This window comes from Lingula anatina, chromosome 6 (assembly GCF_051362555.1).
Source record: "Lingula anatina isolate TDL-2025a chromosome 6, LinAna3.0, whole genome shotgun sequence".
Classification (NCBI taxonomy): Eukaryota; Metazoa; Brachiopoda; class Lingulata; order Lingulida; family Lingulidae; genus Lingula; species Lingula anatina.
Window position 1 is genome coordinate 20,766,520 of NC_141772.1, and position 13,737 is coordinate 20,780,256.

A 13,737-nucleotide genomic window follows, 5' to 3' on the forward strand; every position below is an offset into this window, starting at 1 on the left:
TGGGGACAGTTTTGAGACAGAGATCTAACCAAAGACAAAAACTAAGGTTCTCTGACAACATAACAGAGATACAGGCCCATAGCCAGCAATTTCAAAAAGGGGGTTCTTTTTTTCTAAAAAAAGTGGACCTTTTAACATGAAACCTTCATATACCTATATAAATTGTCCTTGGCCAAAGGGTGGGGGGGGGGGGGGGGAGGGTTCTTTCGAACCCCACTGAACCCCCCACCCCCTGGCTATGGGCCTGAGATAACTGAAATGGCTCTGGTCGATATCCTTTGGACAATGTCGGACAAAGCTATAAGAAAATATTTCATCAAGATCTAAACCGCAGCGCATCAAAAATGATGCTACTGCATCGGGAGGGAATTTGCCCATGACCATTTTTTCAGGAAATAAAGTTGGCACCCACAGTCCATGCATGCTGCACTATTTGTGCCAGCCAAATTGCTTTTTTAAAAAGTATTCCACACCAGAGTGGGAGGTCCTGCGCCTAATGCAATACATCAATGTTACACCTGCTCAGCGCTACCATGTATATTCTACAATCTTACATGATTATTCACTTAGGTTCTGCAGTTGCAATAATCCTGATGTGACCCAATTTCTTCCCATCCATTCCCATCTTCACTTAAAGTCCAATCTCTGCCTAGCAAACTTCCCAGAGGCAACAAAGTTCCAGGAAAATGTGGATATTACTATTGTGGGGAAATAACACCCCCAGAGTATGAACCGGCTTTGCAGGGAATTCACGGTCAATTTCATAACTCATTTTGTAGCCCCAGGGCCGTTTTTTCATTATTTTAGTCAACTTGAAAGACGTGGTGTGTTATATGTCTGAACTAAACTGTCAGGTAGCTGTGGATACAATTATTTCCTGGAGCTAAAAGAAATCCCATCCATTAAGAGAATAGATTTTTGATGTGCTCTCTACTCCTACAAATGGTTGTTTATGTCCCCCTGGTCATGCTTGCAAACTGGAAGCGCGTTGCAGACATCTGGAAGCTTATCTGTTCTCTCAGACTGAACAAGACTATGTTACAATTCCTTTTAACTCAAACACTTATAGCGAATAATAAACACCGTGTTGCTTTTAAATCTAAATCTCATCTGCTAATCTTATCTATATAGACTTCCTTAACACATTTAACCACATTTATTAAAAATTCATTGGTATAGATAAAAATTGGCACAACATCTGTCACTGGTGAAAAAAATATGCTGTATGCAAGCATACATTTCTCTGCATAAATGGCACCTCATTATTTTTTACTACTTAATTATTAAAAGAGGATCGTGATCATTAGTCAGGTATAATAATAATAATAATAATATTAATAATATCATATCTGTACAATGGTGATATTAATAATAATAAAAATAATAACTGTTACATAGCCATGAATTTTGAAACTCACTGATTGACCAAGAGCGGTCACATGCAGTTAAAATATCTTGGATCTTTTTTTTTTTTTTTTTTTTTTTGAAAAGGATTCTACTTTGAAGTACATTTTGCTTCTGAGTTCAGTATGCTTTAAATATGAAAGTAAAAATTTATTTGTACAGCCAATTAGGAAAGTCAGCCAATTAGGAAACTCAGAGATAAGCTTTATAACGCAATATAATAGCTAGTGTAACTCAACCTCCTATTAAAGCTGTGTTATAAATATGCTCAAAGTGCAATGTGAATATCAAGTTCTAATTGTGTTTTGCGAAGAACACTCTGACTTCTGCGACATAAAGTACCCACTTTCATTTGAGCATCCCCCATTTCCAGGACAAGACACATACTAACCTTTTACGACGAGACACACACTAACCTAAAATCGACAATACACTTACAAATGTGGTATATGGAGATGAAATGGCCCGTTTCAAAATCTGTGTGCTATAATAAGAAAACCTGATACCATTCAGAATGTGATGATATTTATGTAGTTAGTTAGCAACATATCGTCTTCTAAAGCTACTACATTTATTTCCAATCATTTCTTAAAAAACATTGTCTCTGTGATTCCTCTGCTGATATCAATTCCCTTTTCTTTTGGATTAGACATATCTCTGGAATTATGGTGCTTTGCTGTTGATTTGAGAATGTGATAGTGCCACTGACAACTTCTGCAGGGTATACGTCTTGCCACATACCAATGCCCCATGGCTGCTTTCATTATAATTTAAATTCATGTGTTGTTATACTGCCTATTTATTTATTTATTTATTTATTTATTTATTTATTTATTTATTTATTTATTTATTTATGTAACTGCATTGCTTATTTATTTGTGTAAAGATGTAGTTAGTCATATTTGTCTTATGATTATACCTTATGTGTAAAGGTGTAGACTAAATGAATAAAGACTTCTGAATTAATCGTATAGCAGCGAATTCACAATTGTGTCTCGATTTCAAAATTCGCAACCATGTAACAAACCAGTTATAAAATTTCAATTGTGTTTCAGTCATCTGAAGAAATTATTGATCCTTAACTGGGATGATTGAGGAAATGCTCATTTTAAAGGGAAGTTCATCAGTGAGTTAGGGATCCCATTACTATCTTGTCCCACCTGTAAATCTGCTGAGCTTATATAATGACAAAAGCATTCCCAAAGGACTATCACATTCAGCAGATTTCTGTTTCGGATAAAATTGTCCCTCATTTGTAGCCACATGTGTATCTTAAGGGATATGATGACAGAAACATGTAGCCCTTTAAGTCTCACCTACCTTTTAAGTAATATTGATTGCCCTTTTGGTATTTAACTTTTTTTTCTTTCTATAGCAAAATGCTTGTCTAAAATATTGTTCAAGCAGATAACAGCAAGAAAAACCCACGTATCTCAATTTACTCAGCATCTAGGCCAAATTTTTGGACTCTCTTCTCTGGAGCCTTTCTTTCTTTCTTTCTTTCTTTCTTTCTACCTTTTTTACTTAACCAACTAGTTTTCCACAAAATAAATGCAAACTTGACTACCAAGATTCTAATATATCTTGTTGTCCCTCGCCAAAAAATTATTTCAGCAGGTGGTAGGTGAAAATGCATATAAGTTAGCAGGTTTTTTTTTTTTTGGGGGGGGGGGAGGGTCCTATGTGGCTCCTATGTTTCATTTCTCTAAAATTGTTCACATGCCATAACAACAAGATCTAGCCTGTTCCAAAACAATCTAATACCATTTTTTGATATAAATTATCACACCAGATTCTATATCCCTTGAGAAGTGTGGGAAGACTTGATTCTTCTCCTTTTCCTTTTAACCAGACACCTAAAATTATCAAATCTTTTTAAGTATGTTTAACAAAATGTTTCTCCTACGCAGCCTACCGCATATACACAAATCTATAAGAAACCACTGAAAATATTGAATTTGCATTGAAAAGGTTTTCTTTAAGATTGGGTTTCTAAAACCTCAATGCCTGTTAAGTATCCATTTTCTAGTCAATGAATTCTCTTTGAATAGGCAAAGACAGTTGTGGCCTCAAAAAAAAGTTTTGCATGTAATGGTTTGCAGTGGGCATGATTTTCACACGCACACCTTCTTGCGATCAAATTGCCACCAATTCAAGGTGACCGTAACTTGTTACAGACTCAGTCTGTGCCACATACTATTTACGCCTACTGGCCCTCAGGGATTACAGATTCTAGTAATGATCTCCAGGCACAAAACAAATTTAGTGAACTGCACAAATCTATTAAATTTTTACATTTGGCATAGGGTAGTATCAACAATGCAGACCGATTTATGTTAAGTCGTTCACAGATTCTTCTCTTTAAATTTATAAAGTGGCTTGGTTTTGAGATATATATCATAATTATAATAGCAACATAAATAGTTACTAGGCCACTTTCACAAGCTAAGTTGATCCGCGGACAGCTTTCCCTCAGGGAATCCATTCACTGTCTTATAGCAGATTATAGGACAAACAATAGGTTATATTAATCTTTTTTTTCTCTGCAAAATGCATTACAGCTGAATCAGATATGGAATTTAATGATATATTATGATAATATTTTATGTTGATCTTTTTTTATTCACAGTGATGTGACCCATCATCTGATAGAACTTATAGAACCTAATGGTATGTAGAACTTTTGCTGCAATATTATGTAAGATGCACGCAACTCTTCCTCATTGACACCTGAAAGGGATAATAACTCTTCATGTGAGATCTATATTTCACAATAATCACATTCTGATTAACTCATAAAAATATAATATATTCCGTTTTACCTCAAAAAAAGGCAGTTATAACTATTATTCTCATATCTGAGTTTGTCTTTAGACCACGTGACCTCCATTGATGGCTATACTCTGTTAAAATCTCCTAAGAGATTTTAACAAAAAACCAAACTTTTTAGAAAAAAAACGGACTAACTTTGAGTGTAAAAATGAATTCATTAACCATTGGTAAGTATGGGAAAATTATTGTTTACGCCAGGAAATTTCATTTTCTGGCCAAACGAAGAGTTATTATCCCTTTAATATTACATTACCTGATGTCTCAATACATATTATCTGAAACCTTAATATACATCACTTGATGCCTCAATCCACATCATCATACACCTTAATACACATTACCCAATGTCTCCATCCACATCATCATACACCTTAATACACATTACCTGATGTCTCCATCCACATCATCATACACCTTAATACACATTACCCAATGTCTCCATCCACATCATCATACACCTTAATACACATTACCTGATGTCTCCATACATATCATCTTACACCTTAATACACATTACCTGATATCTCAATACACATCACCAGACACCTTAATACACATTACCTGATATCTCAATGCACATTATATGACACTCTGACACACACCACCTGGCAATTTAATTCATACTACCTGCCCATTCAGTGCACATTACCTGAAAACCTCATACAAATTACCTGTAATTTATACTGAATAAAGCCTTTCACAGAAAAAAGAATGTCACCAAAATCAGAATATCATTTTGTCCATCTGACAACTTATGTCTGAACATATATTTGACATATTGTTCATATATATTCAGTTTCACAGTTTTGACTTCAAATATGATATGTCTATTTGTTACAAGAATAACAAACATTCTTTTTACATCTCATATTACTAGCAGCAGTGCGTCTACAATTCTGTTGCTTTGCAGCTGTGCTAAATGTTTAAACCACCATAAACAATGAAAAATACTAGGAGCAAATGAGAGTGAAATATACAGACCACAAAAATATCAAATTTCTGCATGCAACTATAAAAAAGGTTGGTTATTTTGAGGAATGAAGATGAGATTTGAGTGGGAAGAGTGAATAATATACACAGAGCTAGAAAGACTTACCAGAAAGTTCTCCATCAGAAGGGAGAGGAGATGGGAAAACCTTGACACATGCCCAACCAACCTCTAGAAAAAAAGTAAATATCTTTAGCCTAATATTATGCTTCTATATACACAAAAGCTTTGCATTATCTTTATTTAGTTAATTATATTTACATTTGATAATGCCTTAAATGATATTATAATAACTATTTTTAAAAAAACATTAAAATTAAACAGCAATGATGATTCATATTCATACTGAAGTAAATAAAGAAACTTTGACATCAGATTAAAATAATCTAAAAAGGTACTTTTGAAAAGATAAGATTAAAAATCATCCCCAATTTTCAATGCATGGGCAAATAGGGAGGTGTGAAAACAAAAAAGCTGGCAATTACTAGAAATGGAAATCAGGGCAGTACGTGAGGGATCAAAATAAAAATTTTATTCCATGGTTTAGTTTATCAAGGAAAAAAACACCAAATTACTGTAAATGGAAACACCAAATTACTGTAAATGGAAAAAGCATGCCTTTACTCTACAGCTCATAAAATTACCTCATCACACATCCATTTCTGTATCATTATAAAATACCAATGATGAAAGATGGGTTCTGACAATCAGTGTCAATGGGGCAGTCTCAAACTGTACATTATGAACATGCAACTTTCCAATTATGATCAGGATGATGAAACCATCAGACACTTCAATTACTTATATATACTAAACGTAACAAATGTTTTATTTCATGCAGAAATAGCGACATCACACAAAATACAGTTCAATCAAAATCAATTATACAGTGTGATTGATGTTATTACATCACATATTTTTAGGTGGATACATTAATGAATGTGCTAAATTTATAGATTTTTAAAATAATACCCTAACTGTGGCATAAGTATTGTTCAAGTAAAGCACTGTTAAAGATACTGTGTATACCCGTGCAAAATTATGACAACAGTGTTTTTTCTTTATGTTCATTCATATGTATATTTAATTATGTACATTTAATTTCTTTTCATTGTGATAAGAATACTTGTGAGATATACAATCAATCTCCAAGATGGCATCATGCATTCATCTGTGTCTGTACATAAAAATAATGGAGGAAACCCTACAGTAACTATTCATTTTGTGACGCCTACTTGATATTGTATTAAATTTACATCGAGAAAATTCAATTTCAAGATTTAATAATAATAATAATAATAATAATTTATTGAGCACTGAAATGTTTTTACATTTAGAGGCTCTCTAGCTACTATACATTATACATATTTAACTGTGAATGGTTACACAGCATATTACTAAGTCCATATAAACATTTTATCCTTTTTTCAATTAAAGGGATAATAACTCTTCGTATGAGATCTATATTTCATAATAAAAACCTTGTGAATAACTCATAGAAATATAATATATTCTGTTTTACCACACAAACAGCAGTTATAGCTTTTATTCTGTTATTTGAACTTGTCTTTAGACCACGTGACCTCCATTGATGTCTATACTCTGTTAAAATCTCTTAAGAGATTATAACAAAAAACCAAACTTTTAAGAAAAAAACCAGGGACTAACTTTGAATGTAAAAATGGATTCATTAACCATTGGTAAGTATGGGAAAATTGTTGTTTACTCCAGGAAAATTCATTTTTTGGCCGAAACAAAGAGTTATTATTGCTTTAATATCCTGCAATGTCCTATTTGGTCAATCACTTTTGAAGAATATTTACTCTTTCTTTTATTCCTTAGGCAAATTATTCCATTCCACTTTACAGTTCTATAATATTTCAGTCTTAGATGTTCTTCCCAAACATGGATTTGATGAATCTTAAACTATCTAAGAGTCATCAAACAAATTGGATGAAACATGAAATGCTTGAAGTGTGTCCTCATTTTGTAAGGATGCCTTCATGGAACTAAAAAAATCTTCTTTAATCTCTTGTGCAATCTATCACTTAGTCACTGTATAAGTTTCCTGTTCTTTAGAAGCTTCATTGTTCCATAGTTTAGGTAACAACTGATCTAGTTCAGGGCCATTTAGGAAAACTCTCACAGCATACACTTGGTGTGTTGACTATTATCTGTCATTCTGAGTCTGCAGGATGGTTCAAGCAAATGATTAAATTGTTATCCAAATTTTTTTCAATTTAAAAGTTATGACCAACTTTACTTGTAAGAACTTTTGGGAGAGATGGCCCAAGTTTTAAAAGGATAACAGCTCTTCATTTTGGAGGAAAAAGTGCCATGCAACAGATTTTCTCTGAAAAATGGCAATCTTTTCATACTTTCCAGTGGTTAATGAATTTGTTCTGACATCAAAGTCAGTGGATTGTTTGTTTTTTTAAGCATGGTTTTTGTAATAATCTTGTAAGAGTAATACTTTTTAGAGATTATTTCAGAGAGTAGCCATCTAGGTCCACATGGACAAATGGCAAACATAGATTTCAGAATAAATGCGATAACAACCGTTTTGTTGGTAAAGAGAATTTTCTACATTTTTGTGTTGTTTACAATGTATTCATTGTGGAATTTTGAATCTCATGTAAAGAGTTGTTTTTATCCCTTTAACAATTTCCCCATTAAAAAGACCTAAGTGATATTAATATAAACCCTGCACTAATGCTCCAGTGACTGGCACTAATGGACAAACTTACTCAATCAGAAACCAGGCTATATACCATCATGCCATAATGACATGCCTGGAATATGCCTGCCTTAATAAATCCATTTACAATTAATTCTCTCCACAGTTTTCATTCAAAGTATAATGCAACCGTGAACTCATCCAGAGCAGACTCAATTCCACAAATGTGTTCTATTTTTTTATTACAGGTTTTTGCAATATCGTCTTTGTTCATAGTTTGTAAAGCTCCCATCGCTGGGGAAGCAACCAAACTTTTTGATGTCCCAGTAAGTTGAAAAAGCTTTCATTATATTTAGGTTAATTATTCATCTGCTCGTTTCCAGTAGCTTTCAAAGTGTTAGGTGCTACACAAAGGTTTGATCACTTAAATGGCAGAAACATGTTATTTTTTCTTATCTTAATGGGAGGTATATTTCATGGGCCTGTGTGAAGTACAACTCAATCATGTGCAAATACACTAAGTTGACCAACACTTAACTCTCTCTCTCTCTCTCACACACACACATACACACACACACACACCCATGCACACACACACTGTTCTTTATCTTGAAATAGTCTTTTTATCTTTGAAAAATTCAAATCCATCTACTGATGGAAAGATATCTACCACTTCTTACAATTTACTATTATGCATATCATAAGATAAAACTGCAGGCAAAGTAATCATACAGATTACAGAGCAGGTACACTTTCAGAATTGCTAAAGAAAATTGGGATGAAAATAAATAAATATATCAATCAAAGATTCAGATTTGAAGGAATTTTTTTTTTTTTTTGAAAAATAGATGCTAATATAGGGAGATAAGCAATAAAAGACAAAGGTAATCAGGAGGATATTGAAAAATGAAAGTTATGTCAGCTATCAGCAAAGTTATGACAGTGCATGCACGGATTTGATAAAGAATGACGATATCTTATTGACGAACCATGTCTGTGTACATCAGTTTTGAAGGGCAAAATGTTTCATATGCTGCTAAAATGCACACATCCTGTCAATCTCCCTGAATGTTACATTTACACTGTCACAGTGGATTTTACATGGAGTGAGAAAAAACTGTACCAGATATCATCTGTTTAAAACAGGCCAGGCAACACTTTTACAATTAATATGACAGTAGTAAAAGTTTTTGGAACATATGCTTAACGTAGTGTCTTGTATCACTATTTTCTCTTCATTTCTAATCATATTTACCACTTTAAGTATTGGAAAAGATATTCAAAAGTTTTATATTTCTATTACATTGTCCAAAGTTCCAAGATCTTGTATTTGATAACCATCATGATAATCCCTTAAATAGCAACCTTTTCTAAAGACAGCTACATGTACATTTGGCTCTTATCACAAGACCATCATCAGGCTATATGCCCATGGAGTGTTGGATGATCTGTGAGGGATTGTAACCCAGCGTAGTACATGAATAAATTATTTTTTTTTAATTTATTATTATTATTATTATTATTATTATTATTATTACACATCTTTCAAAGTAAATCCTACCTGCAGCTCTACCCAAGTAATTCCAAGCTCCTTCCAGTTTTCTACAGCTCTGTATATGGAGGCAGCATTTTCAACATCCTGCTTTGACAAATCTGGATTCTCAGCCAGTTTCTCCAGAAAATTTTCAAAGTCCACCTTCTGTGGAATCAGCTTTGTCTGCGACTTTCTGATTGATTTAATGACTTCTTTGCTCAGAATTTCTTCAGAGTTGATTGAAAGAGATGGAGATGAGGCAAAGTGGGACGATTTTAATTTCGTAACAATGGCACAAGAACGCAGCACAATGGTATCTGTTGGTTTCAATGGCCGAATATGGGAATGAAAAAACAACTGCTCCATGTTAATCATCACAGTGTTCTTTTTATGGGATGGTTTGCTCTCTCTTTCTTTCATTTTAAATTCCCATCGCCTTTGAGCTTTGGCCTTGGGGGTCAGCTTTTCTTTCCGTTTCTTTACAATTTTCTTTTCTTCTCCTGTCCCAGATTTCTTCATCTGACCCTTTGCTGGCAACTTGGCACTAGATTTTCCCTTCTCTGTCTTTTTGTGCTGCCAAGAGCCTTCTGGAACATACTCGGGGTCATCATCATCATCATCATCATCATCATCCATCATTGCCAAATTATCATCTTCTTCATCGTCATCCACCACAGGTCTTTGAAATCTCACTGCCTTTGCCAATTCAAGGGTGCGACGCAGCTGACTTTCCATGTCGCCAATATCAGTCTCCATAGGTACATCAGAAGAGAGACCCGATGACAGGGATTTCATGGTCTCAACTGCAACATCTCTTTCTTCATTCCCAATTGAGTCTTCCTGCTCATCAGGCTTTAAGACTTCTTCCATCAATGCTACCTCCTCGACAACTGCTTTTTCCCCTGAGGTCTGGGGCATGTTGTCATCTTTTCGACTCTGTTCCACGGTCACTGACCCACATGCCTCATCACCTTGACCCAAATTTTTCTTTGCTTGACCCAGTACAGTCCCGCTGCTCTTTTTCTGAGAGGATATTGATTTAGTACAATCAACACTACTTTTGGCTCCTTGGGGACCATCAGATGGGCTTTCTTGCATTTCCCCTTCTGAATGACCTTGGCCTTCTGACTGGCCTTGACCTTCACCCTTTTGTCCGCTGGTTCCTTGGTCACTTTCGTTGGGGGATTCTTCACCTGCACTCCTTTTCCTCTCTATGTCAATCACTCTGTCAGGCACTATTATATCATAAGTGATCTAAAAAAAGAAAAAAATACTGTATAAGTTATAACAAAAACAAAGGAGCAATTCTTATTTTAAAATTTCCAAAAGTGTCATGAATTCTGTTTTTATTCTCTTAATACCATGCAGTCAAAACTAATCACATCAGAGAGAACTGAGACAGAGTATCAGTTTCTTTTTTTGTTCCAAATTCAGTAAAATCTTCCTAATATTTTCTTCTGAAAACAAAAAAAAATTAAAGTTGATTATTAAACAAGGCAGCAAAGCTGTCAAATGTACAGACAAAAAGCAGGAAATAACAAAATAGGCTACTGTCAATTCTGATGCAAAAGTACATTATGTTAAACTGCAAATTCAACATCAAATTTTAATTATGCTCAACAGGTAATACCAATGTAAGTAAAATGTGAAACAAGCATAAGGCTTCAGGCCCATGGGAGTTCAAGTTCACACTTTGAAAATGTAAAACTTCCAGAAAAAGAAGTCAATTAGACTGCTTTTCCAACTCAGGCTGCATTTTAGTCCTGTATTTCTTTTTTGAAAGTTTGGCAATCATAAGAAACATGGTTTTCCCATAATGGTCATCATGACAGCAGCACCCAAAATTGTGTTTTCTTCTATTCTGATGCAATATTACATAATGGTTAACAGCATAATGACAATCAATTTTTAATAACAAAATATATGTATCATGGATTTTCAGAAAATGTGACTAGCCTGGGTCTTCAAGCCTGTGGAACTTAATCTTATTAGTTTAATAATGAGACTGTTAACATGCCTAAAAACTGAATCTGAGGAAATGTGAAAAAACAGCATACCTTCTACAATAACGGCACGATTATGCTGATTTACGAACTCAACCTGCATTTTAGTAAAATTGACCACTCCTGTGAGTTTCATGACAACAGGCCTATCGGTTTTCCTTGAAATGTGTTAACAGTGTTGCATATATGCTAAAAAGTGAAAAAACAGCATAAATTCTACAATAATGGCCCGATCATGCTGAATTTCGAACTTGACCCGCGTTTTATGAATATTAGTCAGCTCTGTAAATATAAAGCCAAAAAGTAAAACTGTCTTCCACTTATGGTGTTAACGCTGAAAGTGCACGGCGACGGCGACAGCGACGGCGACATGATCGGCGACGGCGACGACAGACGCAGGTGATGGCAATATGTACAGACACATCTGTGTCTGTACATAAAAATTAATTTCCTGGTCATTTTTAAGATCATATGTTTTAAATAATCTGTAAGTAACTTAGTAGTATGAGTGGGCCCATCTCCCCATGCAAAGATTTACTCCATTCAATGAATTTTTATAAAATTGCTTTGTGCAGAGGGTGGTCGACAGATAGTTCTCACTGTGCTTCAAACTACTGAATTACTAACAGTTGGAACAATGGTCATAGAACAAGGACATCTTGGTCTATCAAAGGCAGGTTTGTCTCTTTCTGGACATAGCTTTGATAATCATAAAAATAATAGGTGAAAAAGGTCTCTCGTTTCAAAAGCTACACCTAAAGAAATTTAACTGTGACAAAACAATTACTGACATCATGAAGTATATATTTTGTGAGATAAAACTTTGCCAAGCAAGCCAAAAGCAGGTGTTGCCTGCAAAACAAACAGATTGTTTTGCTCAAATAACTTATGAATGAAGTATAAACACTCCAATAAAATTGAAAGATGAATCAGTTTTTGTGCAAACAGCACAGACTGTCTGCATTCTACAATGAATACCAGATGGTGTTTGTTGATCCACTTCTGTAACAAAAGGCCATACATGTTACTGAATTACATGGCATGGAAGAAAACAGGAAAAAAATAGTCCCTAAAGATATATTGTCAATATCTCACCCAGGGTAAATATTTAATCAAGAGAGTCAGATAAGCCTTACAGGACTTTCATTTCAGTATTGTGTAAATGTGTTAATCACAACATTTCTTGTTTTGAATTCCATATCTCATAAATATTGAATACTAGAAGAAAACAGGCAGTTGACATACTTTTGCATTTGCGACATATTTTATCAGACGCAAGCGCTTTCATGACAAGTGGCAGATAATACTGTTTTCCTGTTTTAATACCATACAGGAAAATTGAGTATAACATTCACAAAATCAATTTTATTTTGGAGCAGCAGACCATGCTTCTTCACACAAATTGGCCAGAACATGTGCACTAGAAGCTTTTAGCCTACCATCCCTACGGACAAAAGGGGCTTATTTCACAAAAAACTACCGTAATGACTGAATCTTATCTATGGGGAAAATTAATTATGAATTTTACGGATACTGTATTTTTGTGATTTATTTTGAAAAAATTAGAACATTCCTAGCAAACAAAATTGAAAAGCAGGCTAGCCTATAGTTTTTATTCTACAGAGTAAAGGATCTACAAAATTAATGCTATTATAGAAACAATTTTTTCTATGATTCCAAAATTATGTATCTGAAAGTTTGATCATTTTTTTTCCCATTGAACATATAGTCATAATCATTAAGCCTGAAAATTGGTTTAAAGATAAATTTGAAACAAGTGTGGATTCCCAGTAACACAAACATAAAACACATCTAATAGTTTTTATTTAACTCAAATAAAGTCAACATGCCAAGGGATAAACCAAAACGCATCTTTAAACAATCATATGATCTTCTTCAAGATAAATTCATAGTATATGAAAATAAATCGTCGGTCTGAAACATTAATTTTACAATGCATTTCTTGTGGCGGATAAGGCCAAATATCTCATTTCATTGGATAACTATTTAATAACTTTATCTTATATTTTATTTTATTTGTTTATTTCCTCTTGTTTGCTTGTTTGTTTTTTGGGATTTATTTATTATTTTAATTTCTGATTTTTTCTATTTTCACAAAGCAGAAACAATACATACATGGCCAGTAACAGAACACACTCGCAAAAATACCCCTGTCTGGCTTCCATTTTACTGGCATTTTGGCGGTTGCCATTTGGCACTAAGCCAGAGCATGTTTACGTCACAGACCGGATGTTACAATAATCCCTAATGTTAACAGAAAAAAGGAGACATACATATT

At 34.1% G+C, this 13,737-nt stretch overlaps 1 protein-coding gene across 4 annotated transcripts in view; it reads right to left on the reverse strand.

The window, feature by feature from the left end:
• Nucleotides 1-13,737, reverse strand: part of LOC106158683 (general transcription factor 3C polypeptide 1-like) — a 160,021-nt gene that overhangs the window by 113,671 nt on the left and 32,613 nt on the right. For all 4 annotated transcript variants that reach the window (XM_087016149.1, XM_087016148.1, XM_087016147.1 and 1 more), the window contains exons 36-37: nucleotides 9,463-10,689; nucleotides 5,333-5,395 (exon numbers count right to left, since the gene is read on the reverse strand). In XM_087016149.1, the coding sequence (XP_086872275.1) occupies nucleotides 5,333-5,395; nucleotides 9,463-10,689 (1,290 nt within the window). The remainder of the gene's footprint in view (nucleotides 1-5,332; nucleotides 5,396-9,462; nucleotides 10,690-13,737) is intronic.